Here is a 26,129-nt window from a genome sequence, read left to right as displayed (position 1 = left end):
CCACAGATAACTTTCATGCAATGGTAAGAGACATGGGGTTTGAATCTGGGCCGTGCCACTTGCTGCTAGTGTGACCTTAGACAACTCATTTCCTTTCTCTGGCTGTGGTTGGGCTGGATGATCCTTTCCTTGCCTCAAGACCTATGGATGAAGGGCACAGGAAGGCTCAGCATGGCACAGTCACTGACTCTCATATTTGCTACTTATATGTCCTTGAGCAAGTCTCTTAACTTCACTAGGTCTCAATTTCCTCAGCTGTAAAATGAGGGGTATGGCCCTGAAGCTCCCCTCCAGCGCTCCATCTGTGATCCTCTGGTCCCTTGTCTTAAGGCCACTGCCATTTACTAACACTAATGACTGACCGGAGGTCTGTATCAAGTGGGGAAGTATGGGTGAGGGCTCTGTGAATATCTCTCCCAGGGCTGCACTCCCCCTCCTCTGTGCTTGTAGCTGGCTGGTCCCTGGGGATCGTGTCAATGGAGGCCTGCATTCCTTCTCCTCCCTCTTTAGGGAAGCCTCTTTTCTTTCCCCATCCTCTAGCTCCAAGCTCCCACTGGGGCAGGCCCAGACTGGGGAGGGGGGTGCTACAGGTACTGAGCCCTGAGGGCTGTGGAATGGAGGCTCTAGCAGACTGCCATTCTTGGTAGCTTTTTCTTACAGTAACTTGGAGACACTTCTGGGTCCTTGCATAAGGCAGCTTATAAGGACTTGTGCTCTGCTTGTTTATGAAAGCAGGGCTGGAAAGGAACAAAGCTAGCAGCACCAGGGGCTTGCCCCACCCCCCAGTCCTTTTGCATACATTTTTAAAGGAATAATTCACTCAACTCCCCTGCGTCCCCTCCCCAGGTCAATATATTGAACTAAAACACCTTATATGGCAATCCTGCCAACGCACCCTACGTTATCCCTTTTAGGGGATCTGCTCGGAGAAGGTCCGCCTCTGAAGTTTTCTATTGCTCTGGTATTTATAGCAAAGACACACCAGACCCAGGGCCCTGAAGCCAGGAATTCCTGCAACCTCGGTGAGTAGCCTTCTCTGCGTCCGCCTGTCCAGTCCCCTCTGGGACTGAGGGAGGGAGGGAAAGAGGGAGGAGGAGGGTGTAGGAGTTTGTTGGGCTATTTGACTTGGTGACACTAAACCTTTAATGACAGGATCAGGACTCCAAAGTCAGAAGGGACCTCCAAGGCCAAGTGAGTCTAACTAACCCCAAGGGGTGGGGACTTGTCCAAGGTCCTGCAGCTGGTAACCAAGATTTGAATCCAGGTCCTTGGACTTCAAGTCCAGCACTTTTCCCCACTGCATTATGCATTTAGAATGGGGGAAGGGAAGAGAAAACTCGGAGGTCATCTAGGCCAGTCTCCTCACTTTATAGATGAGGAAACTGAGGCCCCAAGAAGTGAAGTGTTTTCCCCAAGGGACAGAGATGAGATTTGAACCCAGATAGCTCTTTCCCCAACACCAGTCCCTCCTCATGACTTGGGCTCAGTCATTCGGTCAATTATCATTATTAAGTGCCTGCATTCTGACAGGTACATTTAAGGGTGCTGTGGACAGCTACCTTTTTAAGGCCTTACTCACTTCTATAACTTCTGAGGTCTCAGTGCTGGCCACTCACACAGCAGCTCCAGGATGGAAACCTGCTGCTGGGAACAGTGTTAGACAAGTGAGACAGAGCCAGGCCATCCCAGAGGATGTGGGGTCCAGTCCTGGCTCTGCTCCCACCTGGCTGGGGAACCTTTGCCAGGTACTTCTCAGTGCCTATCACACAAGGGGTTGAACTCCTCCAAGGTCTCCCTTTGGGAGATGGTGGGCTCCCCCTCCCTAGGCATCATGAACTGAAGGCTTGCTGCCCTTTATTGGACAAGGAACTCTCCACCAATTCACCACCTAGCCTGAGATGGTGTGATTCTGTGATGCCCTCATGTCCCATCATTCTGGAGGAAAACATGATATGTACCAGATATAGGAAGAAGGGCTTGCCCATTTGGAAGATGCTAAAATCTTTTTTCTGTGGAAAAAACACTGGATTTAGTCATGGGACTTGGGTTCAAATCCTAGCTCTGAAATTGACATCTCTCTGTACTGCCATTTCTCCATCCATAAAATGAGAGTTGGGCTAGTTGAGGCACATTGGTATATTGACTAGAACTCTGGCCTTGGAGTCATTAAGACCTGAGTTTGAATCCCACCTTGGATACTTATTAGCTGTATAATCCCAGGCTAGTCACCACCACCCCCCACCCTGGTAAATGAGGAGGCTAGAGTCAATGACCTCTGGGGTCCCATGAGCTAACTATTTTGTACTGGACCTGTGACTTCCTTGGTGAAAGGAAGTCCTTGTGGGAAAGCTTCCCCCCACAGAGCACAGCTTTCAGTCTTAAAGAGTTGGTCCAGTGACTTGCCCAGAGGTCAGAGGTGACACTGGAGCTGAGATCTTAGAGCTGCTGAGCCAGCTCTCTCTTTACTGCTGCCTCTGACAGTGACAAGAACAAGGAGGCTAGAAGGAAATGCCAGCTGATGCTCACAGAGCATGTCAAGGTTGGCAAATCAATGGGCAGATGTGATTTCCCTTGAGCCTTGCAATGATCCTGTGAGATAGATGGTACTATATTCTCCATTTTGGAGATGAGGAAACTGAGGCTTGGGTGTTAAGGTCTCAGGGTCAGATGGCTAGCAAGAAACAGAGGCAGGATCCAAACGTAGGTCTGACTGATCCCATGGAGCAGAAGGTTTTCAGCTTCAAGACCACCATTCTCATTAGCTGAGGGATAGTAGAGAAAGCAAAGGGCCTGGGTCAGGAAGTCCTGAATTCAAACCTGGCCTCAGACGCTTGCTAGCTGTGTGACCCTGGGCAAGTTGCTTAACCCTGTTTGCCTCAGTTTCCTCATCTGTAAAATGAACTGGAGAAGGAAGTGGCAAACCAGTCCAGTATCTCTGCCAAGAAAACCCCAAAATGGGTCACTAAAAGTCAGACAGGACAACTAAACAACAAGAACAAAGCTCATTGGTGGGTGTGATGGCACGGGGAAGGCTAGTGCTGCCATGGGTCTTGCTGCCACTGGACGTTCCAAGGCCACCTCGTAGAGTGGGGCCACAGGGTGATGTGGAGAGCTCCCTTTTGTTCCTCCTGCCCATGGCTTGGCAGGCCTCTCGGCTTTCTGGGAATACGACGAAGGTCATAAGACACAGTAGAAAGAGCACTGTCTGGAATCAGCAGAGATGGGTTCAAATCCTGGCACATCTACTATGGGTGTGACCTTGAACAAGTCACTTCCCTTCTCTGGCCTCTCTGGGCCTGTTTCCTCTTCTGAAAAATGAAGAGGTCAGACTAGAATCAGGACTTCTTAATCAGGTCTGTGAACTTTCTAAAAAAATTATTTTGACAAATGGCTTTCAATGTAATTTATTTCCTTTTGTAATCCCATGAATTTTATTTTATACTTTTAAAGACATTCTTCTGAGAAGAGGTCCATAGTTTCAGCAGACTCTTGGCTTCAATAAACCCCATAGTTCATCTCTATGCATGTCTGACATGAAAGTTGTTCTGAATGAGTTCATAGCTGGTGGTATGTGGGACTTCAGAGGAAATGTCCTGTCTAGATAATCTCTTGGATGAGCAAGATTTCCATGTTTGGGAAAGACTGGGCTTCTGTTACCCTCCCAGAAGCTGGATTTCTGTTTGCCTCAGGCTTGGCTGCTGGACTGACAGACCCTCTGCCTTTGGATTTCCTCTTGGCTGAGGGTGAATAGATTAATATAACTGGTCCCCATGTATCTGAAGACCATCAGGGGGGCAGGGCAAGAGGAGAAAAGTCCAGATCCTTTCCTTTAATTGTAGTATTTTAGAACTAGGAGAGGCAACATAACATAGAGGACTGCCCAAATCTAGGTCTGTCCTCAAAGCTAGGAAGACCTGGCTGGGTTCAAGCCCCACCCCCAGCATATACTGACAGTGACTCTGATCAAGCTATTTCCCTTCTCAATAATCTAGGCAACTCTCTAAAATGGTATTTTGCAAAGAAAATGCCAACTTGCATTGGTGGGAGTTTCCTTGCCTGGGAATTCCTTATACCAATTAAATTAAAAATCCAGTCTCCCCACCCAACCTGTACTCCACCACCTAGATCTGCAGAGTACCCTTCAGACCTACAAAACTGGCAAGTTGTTTGGACTAGAAGGAACCTTGAGATAATAATGACAACCACCAACATTGCTAGGATAGCCGGGAAACTTAGAAAGCCCTTTGCATTCATTATCTCATTTGATGCCCACCATTACCCTGGGAAAAAGGGATTGTGGGGAGAACTGCCCCCTCTTTACACATGAGAAAACTAAGAATGAGAGGGGCTGAGAAACTTGCCCATTGTCACACAGCTGGTAAATACTAGTAATTGGATCTGAACCCAGGTTTCCCCAGCTCTAGGACTGGCAGTCTGGCCATTGTCCAGGACTCCCTTGGCTCTGAGCCTAGGGCTCTTTCCACCAAAGTACCATCAGGGCACTCCCTGGCTAGGAGAGCTTGAAAGGCATCTAACCTTGCAGTTTGTAGATGATGCAAGGTTCAGAAATGAAAAGACTTCTAGGATCACCAGCTCTTGAGCTGAACAGAGATGATGCAAGGTTCAGAAATGAAAAGACTTCTAGGATCACCAGCTCTTGAGCTGAACAGAGATTACTTGGTCCAACTCCTAAGGCCCAAAGAGAGTGTGTTGCGCAGCCAGATGGGGAGAGAGGTTACTTGGCTCTCAGTCACCAAGTCACAGAAACTTAGAATTGGAAGGAACCTCAGCAGCCAGGATCTAATGCAATCCATGCCTTTAAAAAAAATAAGTCATACACAGGCAGCCAGCAAACCATCACTCAGCCTTGGCCTGAAGGCTTCCACAAGAGGAGGAGTTCCTAACAGCCGAGGTAACCCAGGCCACTTTTGGACAGCTCCTGATCCTCCCTCTGCCTGTCTACAATATCTCTCCCTTGATCCTGGTGTTGCTCTCTGGAGCCAATCAAAACAAGACTATTCCATATTCCTCACTACAGCCCTTTATAAAAGAGCTTGTGTGACCCTGGGGAAGTCCTTTCCTTCAATTTCCCAACCAATGAGAAGAGGGGGTTGGCTAGATGGTCTCAGAGGTCCTTTCTAGGAACATAGGAGAGTCATTATTTCTGCAAAGTAATCATAGAGTCTGAGAGCTACAAGGGGCACAGAATATCTCAGGGTGACTACGAAGAAAGTACTTTGTAGTCCTACAGTATGGTGAGTAGAAGACAACCTGAAGTGTAGTTTGAGCCGATCTCAGATTCAGGGAGACCTAGATGGGTTCAAATCCTCCTTCAGACATGTACTGGCTGTGTGACATTGGGCAAGTCACTTAACATCTGTCTGCCTCAGTTTCCTCATATGTGAAATGCGGATAAGTAGCCCCTACCTCCCAGGACTGCTCATAAGGAAAAGGCAGTGGAAAGAGCATGGCTTAGAAACAGAAGACCTGGGTTCAGATTTTGCCTCTAATGCTCCCATGTGACATTACGCAAATTATGTGTCTCTATTTTCTCATCCATAAAATTGGTCTTCAACTCTAACTCAACGAACACATTTCAAAAGGCTGGAGAGTTAACCATGTAGCAATGCAAAAATGGCCCCTCGAGCTACATGAGGGTTTCTAGCACCCCTTTGGGTCCATCAGCTACTTAAAACCACTGCTTCTGAGCCCCCATTTCCTTTTGAATCTCTCCTCCACCTGCTCCCAGACAGCCCAATTTAAGCAGATAATATCACAATACAGGAACACAGACATTTACTTTAAAGGAGAAGTAAACAACAAAGGGTTAAATCAGACAAGGAATCATCCAGGCACCATGCCCCAAATCAGCTGCCAGCACCTGAGTGTCTCTTGGGAACATTAGTGAGCTCCAAGTTAAACACTGTGTTTCTCCAATGCAATGAATGGGAGGTTCATTGGTTTCATTCACTCATAGGTGTTTTGAAGAGGTTGGTATCTTGCCAGGATCTCCCTTGCCCTGCCTCCCCTTGGTCCACCACTTTTGGTCAGAATTACAGAACTTTTCAGGGAGAAGGAACCTCAGATTGTCATCTAGTCCAAATCTTTCCATTGGCTGGTTTATTTTAGTTTTTCTGTTCTAAATTGATTCACCATCAATAAAAACAAAACATTTTTTAAAAGAGCTTATGTAATAATAATAATAATAATAATAATAATAAACTAGCATTTGTATAACACTGTAATGTTTGCAAAGTGCTTTATAGGCATCATTTTATTTGATCTTCACAATAAGCCTGGGAGGTAGGTGCTGTTATTATCCACATTTTGCAGACAAGGAAACTGAGGCTGGGAGAGATTGTCACTTGCCCAGAATCAGAGAGTGAATAAGTATCTGAAGCAGGATTTGAACTCACATCTTGCTGACTCCAAGTCAACTGGGATAACACATACAACTCTTTGAAAACCTTAAAGCTCCGTATAAAATGCTTACTGTTGTTATCCACTGTGCTACCTAGCTGTGAATAAATTCCAAGTTATTTACAATTTATTAAATGAGTATTCAATTTTTAACAGAACAACAAAGCATCCTCTTCTCTTCCTCGTCCCTTTCTGATGACTCTTTCTGCTTTCATTTAAAAATATCATTATCATCATCACTGTTATTATCATAGCCCAGGTTAACCCTACCTGCCTATGTGCCTCTGAAAGGACCCCAAAATGGCTCTTAAGGAAGGAAAGTCAGGAAGGAAATTAACTCCAAGACTAGACAGTATATGACTAATTTCTCCAACTAAAAATATCTTTTCCCTGCTCACTTCTCAGAGTTATTTGGTCTGATTTCTTCTTGTATTCTTTACATTTTAACTTAACTCATAGGATTTAAAGGTGAAAGGGATCTTAAAGACCCTTCATTTTACAGAGGAGGAAACTGAGGAAGGGAAACTAAGTGATTTGCCCAAGGTCACAATCAAATAACCACAAAGATCACCATCAAACCCAAATCCTCCGACTTTAGGTTAGACAGTTCAATTAAATCCAACAAGCATTTAGTAAGCAACTACCGTACGAGAGGCACCAGAGATTACGACAACCCAGCAAAATATCGACTATGGGAAATATGTTTAATGTTCAAAGATGAACATAGAATCAAGAAGATAGCACATAAACCAATATTTGCCATGTCACAGCTAGCTCAAGAAAGTATGGAGTTGAATTGATGATATATGTGACAAAATTGAATTCAAGCTCAAAAGTATCAAGAGATGAAAAAGGAACTTATGTAATACTGAAAGTTACCATTGATAATGAGAAAACATAGCTATTGAGCTTTTACACACTCAGAAATGTAGCAACTATATTTATAAAGGCAAAGTTGAATAATTTACCAAAAAAAGAATTATAAAATCAATGAGAGTGAGAGATTCCAATAACCCACTAACGGAGTATGATAAATCAAATGACAAGAATGATAGAAAAGTTACTTAGCTCTTTTTGTTGCACTGTCCAATCTCCAATATGTACCTATCTTATCTCTGCTGTCACTTCCCTAATAGGCCCTATGCTTCTTGAGGGTAGGCATTGTTGTTGTTGTTTTTTTAATCTTTATCCTTACTCTCTAAAACAGGCCTGTCCAACCTTAGGTTTTTATTGAAACAGTAGGCAATATATTTTGATTTGCCATTTTAGTGAGAGCTCTGTGGTTGTAGCTTGGCTTCATTTACTAAAGCATTTATGTAAATTTCTATGCTTGTAGTGTAATACAGGGAAAATTAGGAACCCCTGAGAAACCCCTAGCTACTGACAAGCACCCCCAGAAAGAATGGACTCAGATATCTTCAGCATTTAGAAAACCCCCTGGGACTCCATGACTCCACCAAGGAATGTAAATGAGATTATCCCACTAGTACGATAACCTGACTGAATCTTTTGATCAGCCAGGACCTTTGTTCCTGTTCCACTGCCCTGTACCCCCACGTATCCTACATAAGCCAAGCTGTCACCCCAACACGGGGCCATTGATTTGTGGTTCCAGTACCCCAGTGGCCGCCAGCTAATAAATTCTCCACTTAAAACTTATACTCTGTGGTGTCTCGCTCGCTTCTGGTACAACAGTAAGCAGGCCTCAACATCGCACTGTGGGGCCACATGTGGCCCACGGACCACATTTTGGACAGCCCTTCTATAAAACAATGCCTCGTGCAAAGTAGATGTTTAGCAAATTGGAGTACTAATCTACGTCTTGTCACTGGAGCCAGATGGCTCTGGAGGAGAGTGAGGCTAGTGACTTTGAACAGCCCTGCCTCATTTAAATCCAATTCACTTGCAAGTCAAGACATCACCTCCCTGATGTCATTGGTCCTCCTTGAGGATGGAGGACAAACAACAACAAGAATCCAAACAAAATGTTCTTTGGTCCCTGATATAACAATAATGATAAACACAAATTTGCATTAACCACATAGCTTTTTTTTCCAAAGGAGGAAACAATGGCATTAACCTTTGCTCTTCAACCTGCACAAAACAGCTTTGTGCAGGAGTGAGTATTAGTATATCCATTTTACAGATGAGGAAACTGAGGCCCAGAGAGATAATAGGATCTGCTCTTACATCTAGTAAGAATCTAAAAGCAGACTTTGAATGTAAATCTCCCTGACTCCATTCCAGTGTGCTGTCCACTATGCTGCAATACTTTGCTAAATATGTCAGTCCTACTTCTCAAAAATGGGTCTCCTGTTTCTCACATGGTCCCTAAGGTGCGTTACAGCTCTAGACTCATGATGCTGTGATCTCCCATTGCCATGGCTTTGCATGAGCTGCCCCCATGCCTGGAATTTCTCCTCACCTCTGCCTCTTAGAACCCCAAGCTACTTTCAAGGTTCAATTCAAGAGACATTTTTTCCTTATCTGATTCCACTGGTTGTTTGTTACTGCCTCCCCCAGACCTAGCCCCAGCCCCAATCATGTGTATTTCTTTTGTGTATGTATTGGACTGTAAAAATATCATAGCTGCCTAGGAGAGTGTAAGCTTCTCAAAGACGGAATGTTTCCCTTTTGCATTTGTATCTCTACTGCCTTGCTAAATTCCTAGAACACAGTAGGTGCTTAATACCTGGCTTCTGAATTAAATTGACTTCAATAGACAGTGACAACTGAGGACCAGCCCAGCTTAGTTCAGACAACTCATCACCATCTCGAGGTTGTCTCCAAGATGAATTTGGGGTCCATGGGGTCCAAATCAACTGCTGAGTATTAGGGGGGAGGGGTGTAACTTTTATTAGTTGGAGAGATCATTAAGGTCAATTCCATTTAACAACTACTCATTACACAACTTCTCTATATAAGGCAGTGTGTATAGTTGGGAAGATGAAGATGACAGACCATGTCCTCGAGGGGTTTATATTCTTCTGGGGGAGGGGTTTGTTTCAGTCCACATACCTGGAGGAACATTGACACTCAGGAATAAGCTGGGAGGAGAGTGACTAGAATAGTGAGGAGGCTGGAGAACATGCCGTATGAAATTGGTTGAGATATCCTCTTTCTGTTCCACCCTCCTTCCCCCTCTCCTTTCTTTCCTGTACCTTATAATGGCCAGGATCCTGTCTTCAGTGGGCATTTGTTAAGCCCTTTCTATATGCCAGGCACTGTGCTAGACACTGGAGATTCAAAAACAGACAAAATTACAATGGCTACCATTTATATAGCACTTTAAGGTCTGCAAAGCACTTCACCTGTGTTGTCTTATTTGATACTCTAAACTCTTCCAGAGAAGTGCTATTATAATCCCCCATTTTATAGATGAGGAAACTGAGGCTGAGAGAAGTTATTTACCCAGAGTGGTACAACTGGTAAGTGTCTGAGGCAGGATTTGAACTCAGATCTTCCTGAGTTCAAGTCCAGCTCTCTGACAACTAACCACCCACCTGCCTCAAAAAAAAAAAAAAGAATGAATGAATGAAAAAGAAGGAAAGAAAGAAAGAAAGGGAGGGAGGGAGAAAGAATGAAAAGAGAGAAAGAAGAAAAGAAAGAAAGAAGGAAAGAAGGAAGGAAGGACAGAAGGAAGGAAGGAAGAAAACTATCCCTATTCCCAAAGAACTTACATTCTGTTGGGAGATAAGGTGGAATGGGTATAATATTTGTATCTTACCATGTTTTTGTGGAAGAGAAAAGTTGAATGCCCTAAGGTCTCAGAAACCTGACTCTGGGCCTATTCTCCTCTAGCATGGCCCTTTTCCTCTGAACACTAGACAGAGTTCCTGACCATAGGGAAACTGATCTTAGGGTGGGTGGGGACAAGAGGCCAAGACTTCTTGCTCTGTCTGAAACCCTGGGTTTGGATTTGAGGATTTCTGACCACAGATCTCCCTGGCGTTCTCCTAGGTGCTGCTGTCCTCTAACCTGCTCATCCAGTCCCATCATGTGTGAAGAGGAGACCACTGCGCTCGTGTGTGACAATGGCTCTGGCCTCTGCAAGGCGGGCTTTGCTGGGGACGATGCACCCCGGGCAGTTTTCCCTTCCATCGTGGGTCGCCCAAGACATCAGGTCAGTGTCCAAATATTTGTCTGTCACCGCTTTGGAGGGGTTGAATATTAAATGTGGAGGGATGAGGGAAGATCCTATAACTCCCTCCTCCCATTAACTAATACTAGGCAACTAGTTTGGAGTAGTGGATAGAGAGCCAGCCTTGGAGTCAGGAAAACCTGGGTTCAAATCCCACCTCTGCTCTATACAGGCTGTGGAACCCTTGGCAAATCACTCAACCTCTCCATGATCTGGGCAACTCAATGACTACTAAGCTGTAGAAGATGCCAGCCTGAATTGGTAGAGGGAGTTCCCTGTGCTATGGGCAGCTAGGGGCACAGACCAAGCCTGGGGTCAGGAAGACTCATCTGAGTTCAAATGTGGTCTCAGACACTCACTAGCTGTGTGACCCTGGGCAAGTCACTTAACCCTTCAGGGCTATGTGGTCCAACTCTTTCATTTTACTGAAGCTCAGAGATAAGTTACTTGCCCAAGATCAGAGCAATGTTCATGCCAAGCTGGGATTGGAGGCCTTGCTTCCGATTCTTGGTTGGGTAAAACACCATCAGGTTTGAGAAGACATGAATTAAACAGCATAAAGAACTGAAGAAATGTTGGGTTCTATTATGATGATTATATCTGTGACAGATGAGACTTCATGTCAAAATGAGCCAAGCATGGTAAGGAGGAGGAGGAGGAGGAGAGATCCCAATCATTGGACTCATATGGGATTAGGGGTTCTGAACCTTTTTTATTTGGTAGTTTGATAGGCAATGAAGAATAGCTAATGCTTTTTTTTTAAGTTGTATTGATGACCTTTATTCTTCTATCACAGTCATTGCTGGTTCTACCCCTCTCAATTAAATAAACCCAACCTACACAATGACTTCATCCAACAGCATATGCAGCACTCCACATCCATAGCCCCTCACCTCTCCAATGAAAAAGAAAAGGAGTGTTTCCTAATCTCTTCTCCAGGACTAAGATCGTCATTGCATAGATTGGGTTTGTTTTAACCATTGAAGCCTTCTTGGTTTTGAGCAGAGGATAGCCATGATCAAGGATGATGATGACGATGCTGCTGATGCTGATGATGACAGTAATGGCTGACATTTATATGCCAGGCACTGTGCTAAGCACTTTAGAATTATCTCATTTGATCTTTACAGCAACCCTGGGAGGTACAGCTATTATTATCCCCATTTTAAAGATAATGAAACAGAGAAAAACAGAGGTTAAGTGACTTGCCCAGGTTCACACAGCTAGTAAGAGTCTCAGGCCAACTTTGAACTCAGGTCTTCCTGACTCCAGGCATGGTGTTCGATAGAACATGCTGTGCTACCTAGCTGGAAGGAACTAGAGAACACAGAGCTGGAAGAGAACCTAGAACCTAGAATGTAAGAGGCATATATGAGTATAAAATTCAACTACCAGAGATTGCTTCAATTCTCTGGAACCAAATTACTGCCTAATTATTTTAGGAAGGATATTGACAAGCTGGACAACGTCCAGAGAAGGGCAGCTCAGATGGTGCCATAGAAAAATCAAATGAAAGAACTGGGGAGCTTTAACATCAAGAAGAGAAAACTAGAGGAGACAAGATAACTGTCTTCAAGTATTCTTGGGGCTGCCATGTGGAAGAGAGATCCAGTTTGTTCTTTTTGTCCCCAGGGAGCAGAGCCAGGAGCTCTGTGGGGAAGCTGCAGGGGGAGATTTCAGCTAATGCCTGAGGGACACAGCCAGAGACTGAGAACTGTTTGAAAACAGACTGGTCTGCTTTGGGTGGGGAGGGGATCCTAGAAGAGCCTGGATGACCCATCACTTGGCAGAGTGCAGAGAAGATCCTCCTTCCTCTCCCTTCCTCCTTGTATTAACCAATGAGCTGCCAAAGCTCCTTCAACTCAGAGATCTGGGATTCAGGGACTGTGGAAGCTCTCATGCCCTTGAGGAATTAATAGTGCTGCTAGTTGGATCTGAATAAAACAAATGAACAATTAGAGAAGAATGCAAAGCATGAAAGGGCTTGGTCTTAACTTCTAGACTGAGTGCTGCTGTAGGTCTGCTTGGAAGGAAGCCTATTGTCTTTATGAGGAGGCTTCATTTTCCATCTTTGTCTAACTCTTTCTCTCTTCTTTGGGTTACAGGGTGTGATGGTAGGAATGGGCCAAAAAGACAGCTACGTGGGGGATGAGGCCCAGAGCAAGAGGGGTATCCTGACCCTCAAGTACCCCATTGAGCACGGGATCATCACCAACTGGGATGACATGGAGAAGGTACTGGGGCCACTTCTCCTGAAGGCAGTGGTGGTTTTTTAAATAAGTTGATTTATTTACTTTTAATTTTCAACATTCATTTCCATAAATTTTAAATTTTCTTCCCCTCCCTCCCCTTCCCCCACCCCAAGAGGGCATGCAATCCGATATAGCCTCTCTATATACATTCCTACCAAGCATATTTTCACATTAGTTGTGAAGGCATGTTGTCCTGACCCTGTGTCTGCTTCTGAATAGTTCAGAGCTCTCTGGCCCCAGATCTCTTCATCAGGCTCCACTCTCCCCATTTTGTAGAAGAAGAAACTCGTACACAGAAAGAAGAGAGGATTTAGTTCAAGCCAAGGATCTATTTAACTATAAGAATAGACCCCAGAAATCATGGTCCCAGGTCACCTAATTTTTTAAATGTCAGAACTGGATGACACTTTGGAACCTAGAATGTTAGAATTGAGAGAACCTTGGACAGAGAACATAAAATGTCAGACCTGATAAGAATCTTAGAATATAGACTATCAGACCATGCAAGCACTTTAGAACATCAAATATAAAACATAATAGCTGGATGGGACCTTAGAACATAGAATAAGAATGGGAAGAAACAGAACACTAAATATAATGACAAACAACAACAATAATGTCTAACACTTATATGGAGCTTACTGTGTGCCAGACACTGTGCCAAGGGCTTCATAATTATTACCTCATTTGATTCTCACAGCCTTCAGAAATAGGTGCTATTATTATCCCCACTTTACAGACGGGGAAACTGAGGCAAACAAAGGCAAAGTGACTTGCCTAGGGTCAGTCAACTAGGAGGTGTCTTCAGCCAGATTTGAATTCAGGTATTCCTGACTCCAGGTCCAGATCTCTATGCACTGCGCTACCTGGATGAAAGGAACTAGGAAATAGAGACAAAGCTGGAAGAGAACTCACTATATAGAATGTGAGAGCTGGGAGGAATCTTAAACTATAGAACATCATTACTGAACTGTATCTTCGAGCGTGGAACACAGAATGGCAGAGCTGAAAGGAGCCTTAGAACTTAGAACAGAGAATATCAGGGCCGGAAGAGACCTTAAGACATAAAACATAAAATGTCAGAGGTGGTAGTGACCTTAGGACTTAAAACACAGAAACTCAGAGCTGACAGAGACCTTTGGACCTAGAACATAGAAGAGCAGAGTTCAAAATGACCATAAAACAAAGAATATCATAGATAGGAGGGTCTTAGAACATAGAACAGGGGATGTCAGAGCTGGGAGAAGCAGGTCCCAGGGTCTCAGCTCTGTTCTGGGCTTCATCTTTGCATGGACTGCAGCATTGTCACTGCATTTCTGCCCTGAATCCTCTGATTTAGTTGGAGCCTGCTTGCTTGTTGAAAGTGACTTCTGTCTCTCCTAGATCTGGCACCACTCTTTCTACAATGAACTGCGGGTAGCACCAGAGGAACACCCCACCCTGCTGACTGAGGCCCCTCTAAACCCTAAGGCAAACCGGGAGAAGATGACCCAAGTAAGAGGGGGAGGGAGAGCAAAAATGGGGAATGCTTAGGTGCCATCATGAATACTCATCTAAGTCATATCTGTCTCTGTGTCTCTGTGTCTCTGTCTGTCTCTGTCTCTCTCCCCTTCTCTCTCTCTGTCCCTCTTTCTCTCTCCTCCCTCTCTGACACAACACACACACACACACACACACACACACACACACACACACATTTACACATTTTTTTCAGAAGGCTTTATCAGTGGACTGTAAGGTGTGGCAGGTCCTGTTAAGGTGGGAATGGAGAAGACCTGAGCCCGGTGATACTGGGTGTCCATATTAGAGTTGGTCACCAACTGATGGCCAAAGAACTCATGAAACCACCTGCTAAGATGGGGGTTTGATCTTCATTGGTAATTGGAGAACCCACCCACATCCTTCATCTCTATGCAGATTACATTCAGATCCATACACCCATCTCTAAACTTTCTTCCTGGCTGCCAACATCTGTCATGAAATGTCTGCTTAACATCTGCTCCTGGATGTCCCATAAACATTTCAAACTCAGTATGACCCAAACAAAGCTCATTTGCTTTCCCCCTAAACCTGTCCCTCTTCCAACCTTCCCTACTTCGTTTGTGGGCACCCCCATCTGCCTGTCACCCAGATTCTCAACTTTGGAATCAGCCTCCATCTTCCCTCTCCCTCACTCCCCAGAGCCAATCAATCAGGTCTCGTCCATTCTAACTCCATGTGCCTCTTGCACTGCCCCCTTCTCTGCACTCCTATACTCATCACCCTCGGTAAGGCTTTCATCCCCTCTTACCTCAATGGTGACTCCTAACTGATCTTTCTTCTTCCATTCTATTCCTCTCCAATCCCACCCAATCTTCTGCACAACTTCCAGAATGATCTTTCTGAGGCATAAATGTGGCCAAATCCCTACCATTCTCAAAAACTGTTAGCAGTGAACAAGACAAAAGATAACCAAGGTTGTCATTTAAGGCTCTCTACTGTCTGGCTTCCACTTGCCTTATTTGATAGAAACTTCTCACACTCTCCACTTCAGCCAAACTGGTTTATTAGCTATGCTCCCCAGTCAGGGTTCCATCTCTAACCTCCATGCATTCATTCAAGCTTTCCCCCATACCTAGAAAGCCTTTCCTCCTCTCGAAGTCCTTGCCTTCCTTCAAGGCTCAGCTCAAGTGCCACATCTTAAAAGAAACCTCCCTTGGTCCCTTCTGTTATTATTGCCCCTTTCCCCTCTTTCTCCTTCTCCTTTTCTTCCTCCTCTTCTGCCCCTTCTCTTCCTCTTCTCCTTACCTCTCCTCTCCTTTTCCTCTCCTTCCCCTCCTCCTCTTCTTCCTTTCCTGCCCTTTCTCTTCCTCTTCTCCTCACCTCTCCTCTCCTCCTTTTCCTCTCCTTCCCCTCCTCCTCTTCTTCCTCGTCTTCCCTTTCTCTTCTTCTTCTCCTCACCTCTCCTCTCCTTCTTTTCCTTTCTTTCCCTTCCTCCTCTTCTTCCTCTTCTGCCCCTTCTCTTCCTCTTCCCCTTACCTCTCCTCTCCTTTCCCTCTCCTTCCCCTCCTCCTCTTCTTCCTCTTCTTCCCTTTCTCTTCTTCTTCTCCTCACCTCTCCTCTCCTTTCCCTCTCCTTCCCCTCCTCCTCTTCTTCCTCTTCTTCCCTTTCTCTTCTTCTTCTCCTCACCTCTCCTCTCCTTCTTTTCCTTTCTTTCCCTTCCTCCTCTTCTTCCTCTTCTGCCCCTTCTCTTCCTCTTCTCCTTACCTCTCCTCTCCTTTTCCTCTCCTTCCCCTCCTCCTCTTCTTCCTTTCCTGCCCTTTCTCTTCCTCTTCTCCTCACCTCTCCTCTCCTCCTTTTCCTCTCCTTCCTCTCCACCTCTTCTTCCTCTTCTGCCCCTTCTCTTCCTCTTCTCTTCTTCTCCTCTTTCCCCTCACCTCCTCTTCTTTGCTTCCTCTTCATTCTCCATCATCCTTGTGGTCTATCTCCATTTTGTATCTGCTCAGGACAACATAAGCTCTTAGACATCAGGGGCAGTTTGGGGCTTTGTCTTTATATCCCAAGAAGAGCACCAGGCACACAGTAGGTGTTTAAGAAATGTATATTGAATTAAATTGACTTTCTGCCTCCTGTCCACATTTCAGATCATGTTTGAAACCTTCAATGTCCCTGCCATGTATGTTGCTATCCAAGCTGTTCTGTCTCTCTATGCCTCTGGCCGTACCACTGGTAAGTTGCATTGACTTCCCTGCCCTTGTGGTGCCATGAACTTGGGGGGTGAGGGAAGAGGGGAAGGAGAAAGAAAAGACAGCAGATAGAGAGGGGAGAGGTAAATCTGAGCTCCTCGAGAGGAGATTCTCCTCACTTGGTTGGAAGACTAGACTTGACAACGAGACTCATGTTGAACTGTTTGCTCCTAATCTATGATGTAGGGACTGGTTTACAATCTAGTAGGAGAGCCAGGCTCTCTTGCTGGTGTTTCAGTTAACTCTGCAATAATAAGGATTAGAGAAAATTTGTGATCCATGTAAGGACACAGAGAAACCCAACCCTCCAAGTTTGACCAAGGCTTTCAGCTCTTCCTCACTCTTGCCTTTCAACAAATGACTGAGAAGGGTCAACCCCTGGGCCTCAGTTTCCTCCTTTGTCATATGCTTTCTAAGTTCCCTTCTAGTTCACTGATTCTCTGAATTCTAAGGAACATGTTTATTCTGGTCTCCTCCCCTTCCCTTAGACCAGCTCACCCTCTGGTGGACATCCTAATGAGCAAGAAGGTAGACACAGTAGAGGAAGTATGGAGGAGGGGGAGACATGTACCTACTGTGTGCCTTACACAAGAGAGATGAGAGACGATTGCAGTATTCCAGGAGCTGCTTCCTTCTCTCTGCAGATTTATACAAATTTGTACAAGGGATAACCAGCCAAAGGGGAAAACTCATCTTTTTACCTCCTGCTCCCCAGGACAGTGCTGAGGAAAGCCCTTTTGGAACCTCAGAGCAGAGCAGAAACGAGAGTTGTTATTATTGTCGTAATATTGGAGCCTCTGAGAATCCTGCTATGATTCTTAATATAAAGTGATGAGAACATTACAATGTGTCCATGGAGTTGTGCTTTGTGGGCACTGGCTCCCTCACTGCAGATGGTTACCCATCTCTTGGCTTCTCAGCCTGGATGATCCTCCTCTATGCTCTTCCTAGAATCTTTCCCAGAACATCAAACTGACATGCTGAAAGCCTTTTCCCATTTGAATCTTTTTACATCCTGGAAGACACCATGGAGCACATCAGCTGTCCATCTGTACAGTAACTATGTGGCATAATAGACAGAGTCCTGGGCTTGGTGTCTCAAATCCCAAGTTCAAATCTCGCCTCAGACGATTAATCAGCTGTGTGATCTTTGGCATGTCATTGAATTTCTCTTAGTCTCAATGTCCTTTTCTGGAAAACGGCTATAATAATTTCACCTACCTCCCAAGGTTGTTGCAGGGATTAAGGGAGTGGATATGTGAAAAGCCCTATACAAACTTTAAAGTGCCATATGTTAGCTGTTATTATTACCCCTCACTCTTATCACATGACTGACCCACCTCCCTTTCTGATCACTTGTCCTTTACACCACAACACGTGTGAGACAAGCAATACCTGTAGCCATAGTCAAAGGTGTAGTTGTCATAGTGTATGAGTGTTTGTGTGTACGTCCTGTGTGTGTGCATATGCTTATGTGAACTCATGAAGATCAGGCTACTTGGGTCATGGGGTGAGGCATCAAAGCTGCTGGAAGGAGAACCCATATCAACTGAATCACTGGTGTTAAAAGGATTCATGTGGACCACAGGTTAGAGCTGGGTGGGACTTCAGATATCATTTCATGTAACCCCTTCATTTTACAGCTGAGGGAACTGGAGATCAGGATGAGAGTCAGGAGTCCAGGAGTCATACAATGATTGATCACAGGGAGATAATTGGGGGAAAGTGCTAAAGAGAGTTTCATGGATCCCATTTCCCTTGTTCACAGGCATTGTCCTGGACTCAGGAGATGGGGTCACCCACAACGTGCCCATCTATGAAGGCTATGCCCTGCCTCACGCCATCATGCGTCTGGATCTGGCTGGCAGGGATCTCACTGACTACCTCATGAAGATCCTCACAGAAAGAGGCTACTCCTTTGTGACTACAGGTATGGGGGATGGGGAGAAGAGGGAGATTCAGTGAAGGCTTTAGGGAGATGATAAATAAGCAGGACTGCTTTTTAAAGTTTATTTTTGCATCATTGTCATTTTCTCTAACCCAACCACAAATTGACCTCTCTCATAACAAAAAAAGCAAATAAGAAAAAAACAACTGATAGTGTTATTATATGATGATGAATGTAACAGTCTTTATCCCAGTCACCTACCTCTTGGCTGAGAAGACAGATATGTCTTTCACTAGCTGATCTCCTGAACTAAGATTGTTCATTAAAATTACTCAGACTCTGGAATCCTTTTAATGTTGTTTTCACTCATGTTCTTAGGATCATTTTGTACATTTTTCTTCTGGCTCTGCTTCCTTGCCTCTGCATTGATTTATACAGGTTTTACAAGGGATAAATATAAAATATTTCACTTAGATATAAAAAACAACTTCACACATGTAAACTGCAAGAGGCATAGATAGACAGTAGTTATTCTGAAAAGGATCTAGGGGTCTTAGAGGACCACAAGCTCAATGGAACTCAGCAGTGGGATGTGGCCAGTACTAAAGCTAATCCAATCTTGGGCTTCACTAGGAGAGGCTGAGCTTCCAGGAATAGTCCTCTGCTCTCATCAGACCTTCTCTGAAGTACTGTATTCATTTATGGGCATCTGGATTTAAGAAAAGCATTGATAAAAGCATCCAGGGGAGGGCAACCAGGCTGCAGAAAGGCCTTGAGTCCATGCCATGTAAGAAATGATTGGAGAAAGTGGGCAGGTTTAGCCAAGAGAAAAGAAGACTAGGGTGGGGATAGGAAATACACCTTCAAGAGGACAAGAACCAAGAGTAAATATAGGGACATTCTGAAGGCACAGACTTTGGTTTGATGTCAGGGAAGACTTCCTAACAATGAGGGCTGTCCCAATGCAGAACGGTGTGCTTCCAGTGAGAGCAGACTCTCCCTCCTTGGAGCCTTCCAAGTAGAGGCTGATCAACCACTTGCTGTCTGTGTTATAGCGGGGATTCTTTCCTGACTACACTAACCTAGATAGATTACCACTAAGGTTCTTTCCACCTCTCAAATTCTATAATTCTTTAATGTCTAACCATGTTCTCTCAAATCTTTTTCATCATTTCTTTCTGAAAAATAACATTCTGATATCATAGTTGGTTCACCCATTCCCTAACTGATGGACACTTTCTTTGTTTCCAGTGAAGAGAAGGATTTTAATAGTCACAGATGGGGTACGTTAGGCCCAAAGGGTTTATAACTGGTGACCTGAGAATTTAAAGGCAATCAGTAAGTAAGAAGATCTTTCCCACCCATTTGAATAGGCTTCAAGTGGGGCTCCAGGTAGGGCCAAGGAAGGGAGGTCTGATTAGATCTTTGCTCCTAAGTAGGCCCCAAACCCCTAATTACTAGGTGCTAAACCAATATGGGAGTGAAGCACTCAGGGCCTTAAGGGGAGTTGCTAAGACCAGAACCAATGGTATGTGCTTAAGTTCTGGTTTATCAGATGACATTCTAGTCAATCAATGATGTCTAAGGACTGCATAAAAAAACAGTAAAAAAAGTCCCACCTGAATTACCAATGCACTGAGTCCTGCAGCCTTTGGGGATGCCTTTGAGGAAGTGGGGAAGGGAAGGAGATCAAAGAGAAATAGGGAAACATTTGGCTCTTAAGAGACCATATTGAAATAGGTGAAGTTCATGATCAGCACCTTGCTCCTCTTCTTCTCCACTTGCCCTGTGACTTCATTTTGTCTTCTCCCTGCCCTCAATGGGCAGTGTCTCATGATCTGGATCCCTTCCCTGTCCCACCCCATCCCCCCAAATTCAAGCTTGTGTTCCTGTGTTAGCTGCAAGGAGAAATCTGATAAACCAACTCACACCAAGATATTAATGCCAGATAAAGACTTAAAGAATCTCTTGAGAAGGGAAGGAGCCATAACCTACAGGTCAAAAACATTAAAGATGATGTTTTAGACATCAGTGCTAGAGATATTTTCCTGCCCTCAAAATTTATTTACTTTTTCATTATTATAAATATCACAAATGTCAACAAATATGAATGTATCCTGACAGGAAAAGTGGGTTTTTTATGATACTAGGAGTCTCTATCATGCACTGATTCATTTTTTTAAGTATATGTGAAATTTCCCATGGCAATACCAGTGATGCCCTACTTCTGTGTGCTCCCTGAGGAGCTTCCTTCTGCTCTTCTATAGAGCTTTTAATGTTTCACTGGTACCATTTTTTTCTCTCCTTTTTTTTGTTATCACTGTCACTGTCACTCCCCCAAATAAAAGCCCTCCCTTGAAAGAGATCGGGGTAGAAGAGCAAAAACAGTTCAGAGACATTGGCCACAGCTAAAATATAGGCCTCATTCTTAGGCAGGGGAGAGTTTTGAGAAGGGCCTTCCTGGCCTCTTTCAAATAATACCATCGAGGCAGCTAGCTACTCAGCATAAATGTAGATTTGACAATGGCTAGCACCCAAGCAGCTCCTACATACCACTAGTGAAAGGAGTCCATCCCCCCAGAGTTTTCTGAGGGAAATTAGGTGATAATTATGAGGGAGAAAGTCTTTGGAATTTTTTTTCTTGGGATCTCAACTTTAATCTTTTGGGATGGCAAAGACAAATGAGATTGGAAATCATTTTGTCCATGATTTCATGATTGACAACGATAATGACATTGACATATTACACAATTTCATTATGACTCTAATGTTAAGTAATTGATGGGATTCATAGTAAGTGTCCCACAGGTCCCAGAATGAACTTGAAGACTAGAAAAAGTGATCCCTCTGTCCCCTCTCATTTTGATTCTCCCATCAGCTGAACGTGAAATCGTAAGAGACATCAAGGAGAAACTGTGCTATGTGGCCCTGGACTTTGAGAATGAGATGGCCACAGCTGCCACCTCTTCCTCCCTGGAGAAGAGCTATGAGCTACCTGATGGTCAGGTCATCACCATTGGCAATGAGCGCTTCCGCTGCCCAGAAACCCTCTTCCAGCCTTCCTTCATTGGTGAGACCCTGCAAGATAGAGAAGTGTGGAAGGGACCACGCAGGGGGTGGGTTGCAGAGAGGAAGACTGAATTATTCACATATGAAAAGGGGAATCTAATCCTATAGCCTAGATAACTTCTACTCTGATAATTATAGGATTTAAAGCCAGAAAGGACCTTATAGGTCCTCTCATCCAACACTCATTTTACCCATGAAGAAATTGAGAACCAGCAAGAGGGAGTGACTTTTTCCACAGAGGTCACCCAGTTCAGTAATTGAAGAAGGTGGTTGTAGACACAAATTTCTCAACTCTTAGTCCAATGCTCCTTCAACTATACATTAACTACTGTGTGGAGAAGCAGATGGTGAACGAAAGAGGAAGAACTTGGAAGGCTAACTTCCTTTTGGGAGACCTTGGAATAAGCTACTTTCTAATATGGCTAAGCCCCAATTATCTTAGAATACTGAAACTATCTCTCAAAGAAGAGTGAGGATAATTCAGAAAACCAACCCCAGGAATAGGAAATGAATATCCAGGAGTTAAGTCAGTTGTATAATACAGAAAGTACTCAAAAATCCATCTCTTGGACTAGCAGCTCTCTGGGCCAATCAATTCATCAATTAACAGACACCAATTGAGTACCTACCATGAGCAAGGTAAAATGGTGAGCACATAAGAAGATAAGACAAAGTCCCTTCCCTCCTAAAGCTTACAATTCAAGGTAGGGAGATAAGATGGAGCTTTGTTAAGAATTAACTAACAATATTTGATTCCATTCAGCAGACATTTATTAAGCAACCGGTCTCTGCAGAGCATTCTGATAGGCCTGGTGGTATAAAAACAAACGGAGAAAGGATCCCTGCCTTCCAAGAACTTACATTTCTTGTGTGGAGTGAGGAAGGAGAGAGCATATGTAATGTCTAAACAGATAAACAAATACAAAATAATTTTAGGAGGGAGAAAACACTAGTGACTGAGGGTATCAGGGAAGGCTTTCTAAAGGCAGAGGAATCTGGGATTAGCCTTGAAGGCAACTCCAGATTCTAAGATAGAGAGATGAAGAGGTAGTGCATTCCAGGCATGGGACTTGGGGACAGGACAGAGGATGACAGAATGTGAAAAGCCATAGAGATGGAAGAAAGAGTGTGGAATTGGTAGAAAAGCGAGCGGGCCAGTGTGGCTAAAACAGAGTGCATAAAGTCAGTCAATAAACATTTATTAAATGCTTACTATGTGCCAGGTACTGTGCTAAGGTCTAGGGAAGCAAAGAAAGGAAAAAGATAGTCCCTGCCCTTGAGGAGCTAACAGTCTAATAATAAATACTAAAGGGAAATTATAAAACTGGAATATATAAACCTGGAAAATTGGCTGGAGTGAGATTGGAAAGGCCTTGAATGCGAAACAAAGGATTTTGTGTTTTATCCTAGAGGTCACTGAGAGCCACTGAAGATTCTTGAGCAGGAAGTGCCATAGGCAGACTTGAGTATTAAGATGATTTTGGTACCTTTGCAAAGGCTGAATTGGAAAGGAGGAAAGACTAGAGGGAGGGAGACTGACTAGGAGCTTGTTATGATCATCAAAAAGAGAAGTGACAACTCTCTGAACTGGACTAGAGAGCAATAGAGAAGAGGAGAAATGTAGGAGATTTTATAGAGATAGGGTTGACAAGACTTTGTAACTGAATGCATATGGGAATTGTGGTAAGATAGAGTCAAGAGTCAGGAAGGAGTCTGAGATTTCAAAACTAGGTGACAGAAAGGATGGGACTACCCTTAATAAAAATAGGAAAATCTTGGTGAATGATGTTATCCAAGGTGCTAACTAAAGGCTATTGTGTGCCATAGGTATGGAGTCTGCAGGCATTCATGAAACAACTTACAATTCCATCATGAAATGTGACATTGACATCCGGAAGGACTTGTATGCCAACAACGTCCTCTCTGGTGGGACCACCATGTACCCTGGAATTGCAGACAGGATGCAGAAGGAGATCACAGCCCTGGCCCCCAGCACCATGAAGATCAAGGTGGGTCTTTTCCCAGCTCCCTTGGTTCCAAGCCCTGAATAGAAAAACTCACTGTATTCTGGTCCCTGGACAGTCCTTCCTATGCCCTCCTCTCACTCCTCAGCTCTGATCCAAATCAATGCTTCAAGAGTGAAGGGTCTTCCCAGTTACTATGGCTACTCCATCAACATTTTGCCAATGCCTAGTGAGAGTGAGGAAGGAGATGTTTAGATTTAGGCAAATATTTGGGGAGGGAGGTTGCTTATTACAAGTAGTAGAGTGTGTTTTATGACGAAAAAGACTTTCTCGATTTCATATTTGTATCTTCAGCACCTTACACAATTCCTTGCACATGGTAAACACTGAATAAATTGCCTAGTGACTGACTGAAATGGTCAGTTGGGGTTCTGTTGTAAGCATGGCCATTGGCATTCTAGGAACATTTATTAACCTATCCAAAGGCCGTTGTGAGGTGCTGAGGGTTTTATGTTTTGGGTTTTGTTCTTTTTTTTTTCCAACAGGCAATGAATGCTCTTTGAATAAAGATTTTGTGAAGAGTATAAATAAGTGTGTGTGTGTGTGTGTGTGTGTGTGTGTGTGTAAAACTGTGGAGAGACAGAGAGAGACAGAAAGAGGAATTATGGCATCATGGCATGGTGGATGTGTAAAACTGTGGAGAGGACAGAGAGAGACAGAAAGAGGAATTATGGCATCATGGCATGGTGGATGGAGTACTGGATTTGGAATCCAGAAGGCATTAACAGAACAGTAAACAGAGTTGCCCAGAGGGTGAGACTGGCATGGCCTAAGCTCAGAAACTAAAGAATCTGGGCCTTGGATGTGCCATCCCATATCTTCAAACACCAGTAGGCAGCTCCTCCCAGTCAGAGCTGTCTACCTCTAAGAGGCCATGGGCTATTCTGGAAAGAACATTGTATTTGGAGCCATAGAACCTGAGTACAAAACCTGACTCTGACACTCACTAACTATGTGACCTTAGGCAAGTGACTTTACTTCCTGGATGCCAGTTCCCTCCTATGTAAAATGAAGGGAGTTTGAATAGATGACCTCTAAGAATCATAGGAAGATTCTTTCAGGCAAGGGCATTCCATGACACCTCTAAGGTTCAGTCTTGACTGTCTTAGCGTGGGATCTCACTCCTTAGGAAGAATTCTGGGAAGCCCAATGAGATATCAGCATATCCTTTCCCACCCCAACCATCACATTTCCCCTTTGTTCTTCACAGATCATTGCTCCCCCTGAGCGCAAGTATTCGGTTTGGATTGGGGGCTCCATCCTTGCCTCTCTCTCTACCTTCCAGCAGATGTGGATCAGCAAACCAGAGTATGATGAGGCTGGGCCTTCCATTGTCCACAGAAAATGTTTCTAAGGATTGGGTCCATTGGGCCTCCTTGGCGCTGCTCTTTCTCCTGCACCCTCTGCTCTGTTGCTGATCCCAATGCATTAAAGTTCGCAAGCCTTATCTCTCTGTATGGGCCTCTTCTTTCCCCGTGTAATGCCTTTGGCTTGAATGTCAGTGGCAATGAAGACCAATTTACTCTGCAGGACATAGAATCATTGGATTTAGAGCTGGAAGGGATCTCAGAGAACATCTGGTTCAACTCAAAGTGGTCCCCTTACTTTACTGAGTACCCGAGAAGAGAAGGGACCTACCTAAGAATACAGCTAGTCAGCCACAGAGCCAAGATTAGAAGACAGGTCTCCTACCTCACAGCTGAATCTAGTGTGTTAATTCAATAAATATTCATTCATTTCGATTCAATGTAATTCTTTGTGGCACACCCCCGCCCCACCCCTGAAGGCGTAACCATGTGAGAGGGATATACAAATCAAGGATAATACATGGATCAATTGGGAAAGGGAACCTCATTCTGACTTAGGGTTAGGAATTCCTGATGGCTCCCTACTTCATGTTTGTTTGCCAAACTCCACTTAACCAGCATCCGTTTATTTTTTTAATTCAATTTTGTTTTTCAGTTCCACATTCTCTGCCCCCCCACTCCTTCCCCTACCCACTGAGAAAGCAAGAATTATGATACGTACATGTACACACATACACATGGGAATATCCACATATAAACATATAACATATATACATATGTATATACATACATGTGAAGCTATGCAAAACATTTCCACATTAGTCATGTTTTGAAAGGAAAAGAAAAAGAAGGAAAAATATGCTTTAATCTGCACTCTGAATCTATCAGTTCTCTGTCTGGAGATGGATAGTATTTTTTTATCATGAGTCCTTCATGATTGTGGATTGTATTGATCAGCGTTAGTAAGTCTGTGAAAAGGTAATTACCTTTACAATATTGCTGTTTCTGTGTAAATTGTTCTCCTGGTTCTGCTTACTTTGCTTTGTACCACTTCATACAAATCTTCCCATCCCATTCATCATTTCTTACAGCAAAATTGTTTTCCATCACATTTATATACCACAATTTATTCAGCCATTCCCCAGCTGATGGGCAGCCCCTTGATTGCCAGTTCTTTACCACTACAAAAGAGCTACTATAAATATTTTTGTACAAATAGATCCTTTCCCTTTTTCTTTCCTCTCTTTGGGACATAGCCCTACTAGTGGTGTAGCTTTAGAGGCATAGCTCCAAATTGTTCTCC

General features: G+C 44.1%; 1 protein-coding gene across 1 annotated transcript; it reads left to right on the top strand.

Moving 5' to 3' along the window:
- On the top strand, positions 1-24,966 carry ACTG2 (actin gamma 2, smooth muscle). Its single transcript, XM_036752951.1, has 10 exons — positions 1-23; positions 915-1,022; positions 10,381-10,543; positions 12,667-12,795; positions 14,197-14,307; positions 16,437-16,521; positions 18,307-18,468; positions 21,305-21,496; positions 23,323-23,504; positions 24,730-24,966. The coding sequence occupies exons 3-10, from the start codon at positions 10,418-10,420 to the stop codon at positions 24,871-24,873; spliced, it is 1,131 nt and encodes a 376-aa protein (XP_036608846.1). The 5' UTR covers positions 1-23; positions 915-1,022; positions 10,381-10,417; the 3' UTR covers positions 24,874-24,966.
- Positions 24,967-26,129: the final 1,163 nt, after the last annotated feature.

This window comes from Trichosurus vulpecula, chromosome 3 (genome assembly GCF_011100635.1).
Source record: "Trichosurus vulpecula isolate mTriVul1 chromosome 3, mTriVul1.pri, whole genome shotgun sequence".
Lineage (NCBI taxonomy): Eukaryota > Metazoa > Chordata > Mammalia > Diprotodontia > Phalangeridae > Trichosurus > Trichosurus vulpecula.
Note: the sequence above shows the minus strand (reverse complement) of the source record. Positions and strands in the feature narration are given on the sequence as shown.

Coding starts and splice junctions, on each gene's coding strand:
- ACTG2 (XM_036752951.1), top strand. CDS start 10,418: ATGTGTGAAGAGGAGACCACTGCGCTCGTGTGTGACAATGGCTCTGGC. Junction 16,522..18,306: donor TGCCTCTGGCCGTACCACTG/GTAAGTTGCATT, acceptor CCTTGTTCACAG/GCATTGTCCTGGACTCAGGA. Junction 18,469..21,304: donor CTACTCCTTTGTGACTACAG/GTATGGGGGATG, acceptor TTCTCCCATCAG/CTGAACGTGAAATCGTAAGA.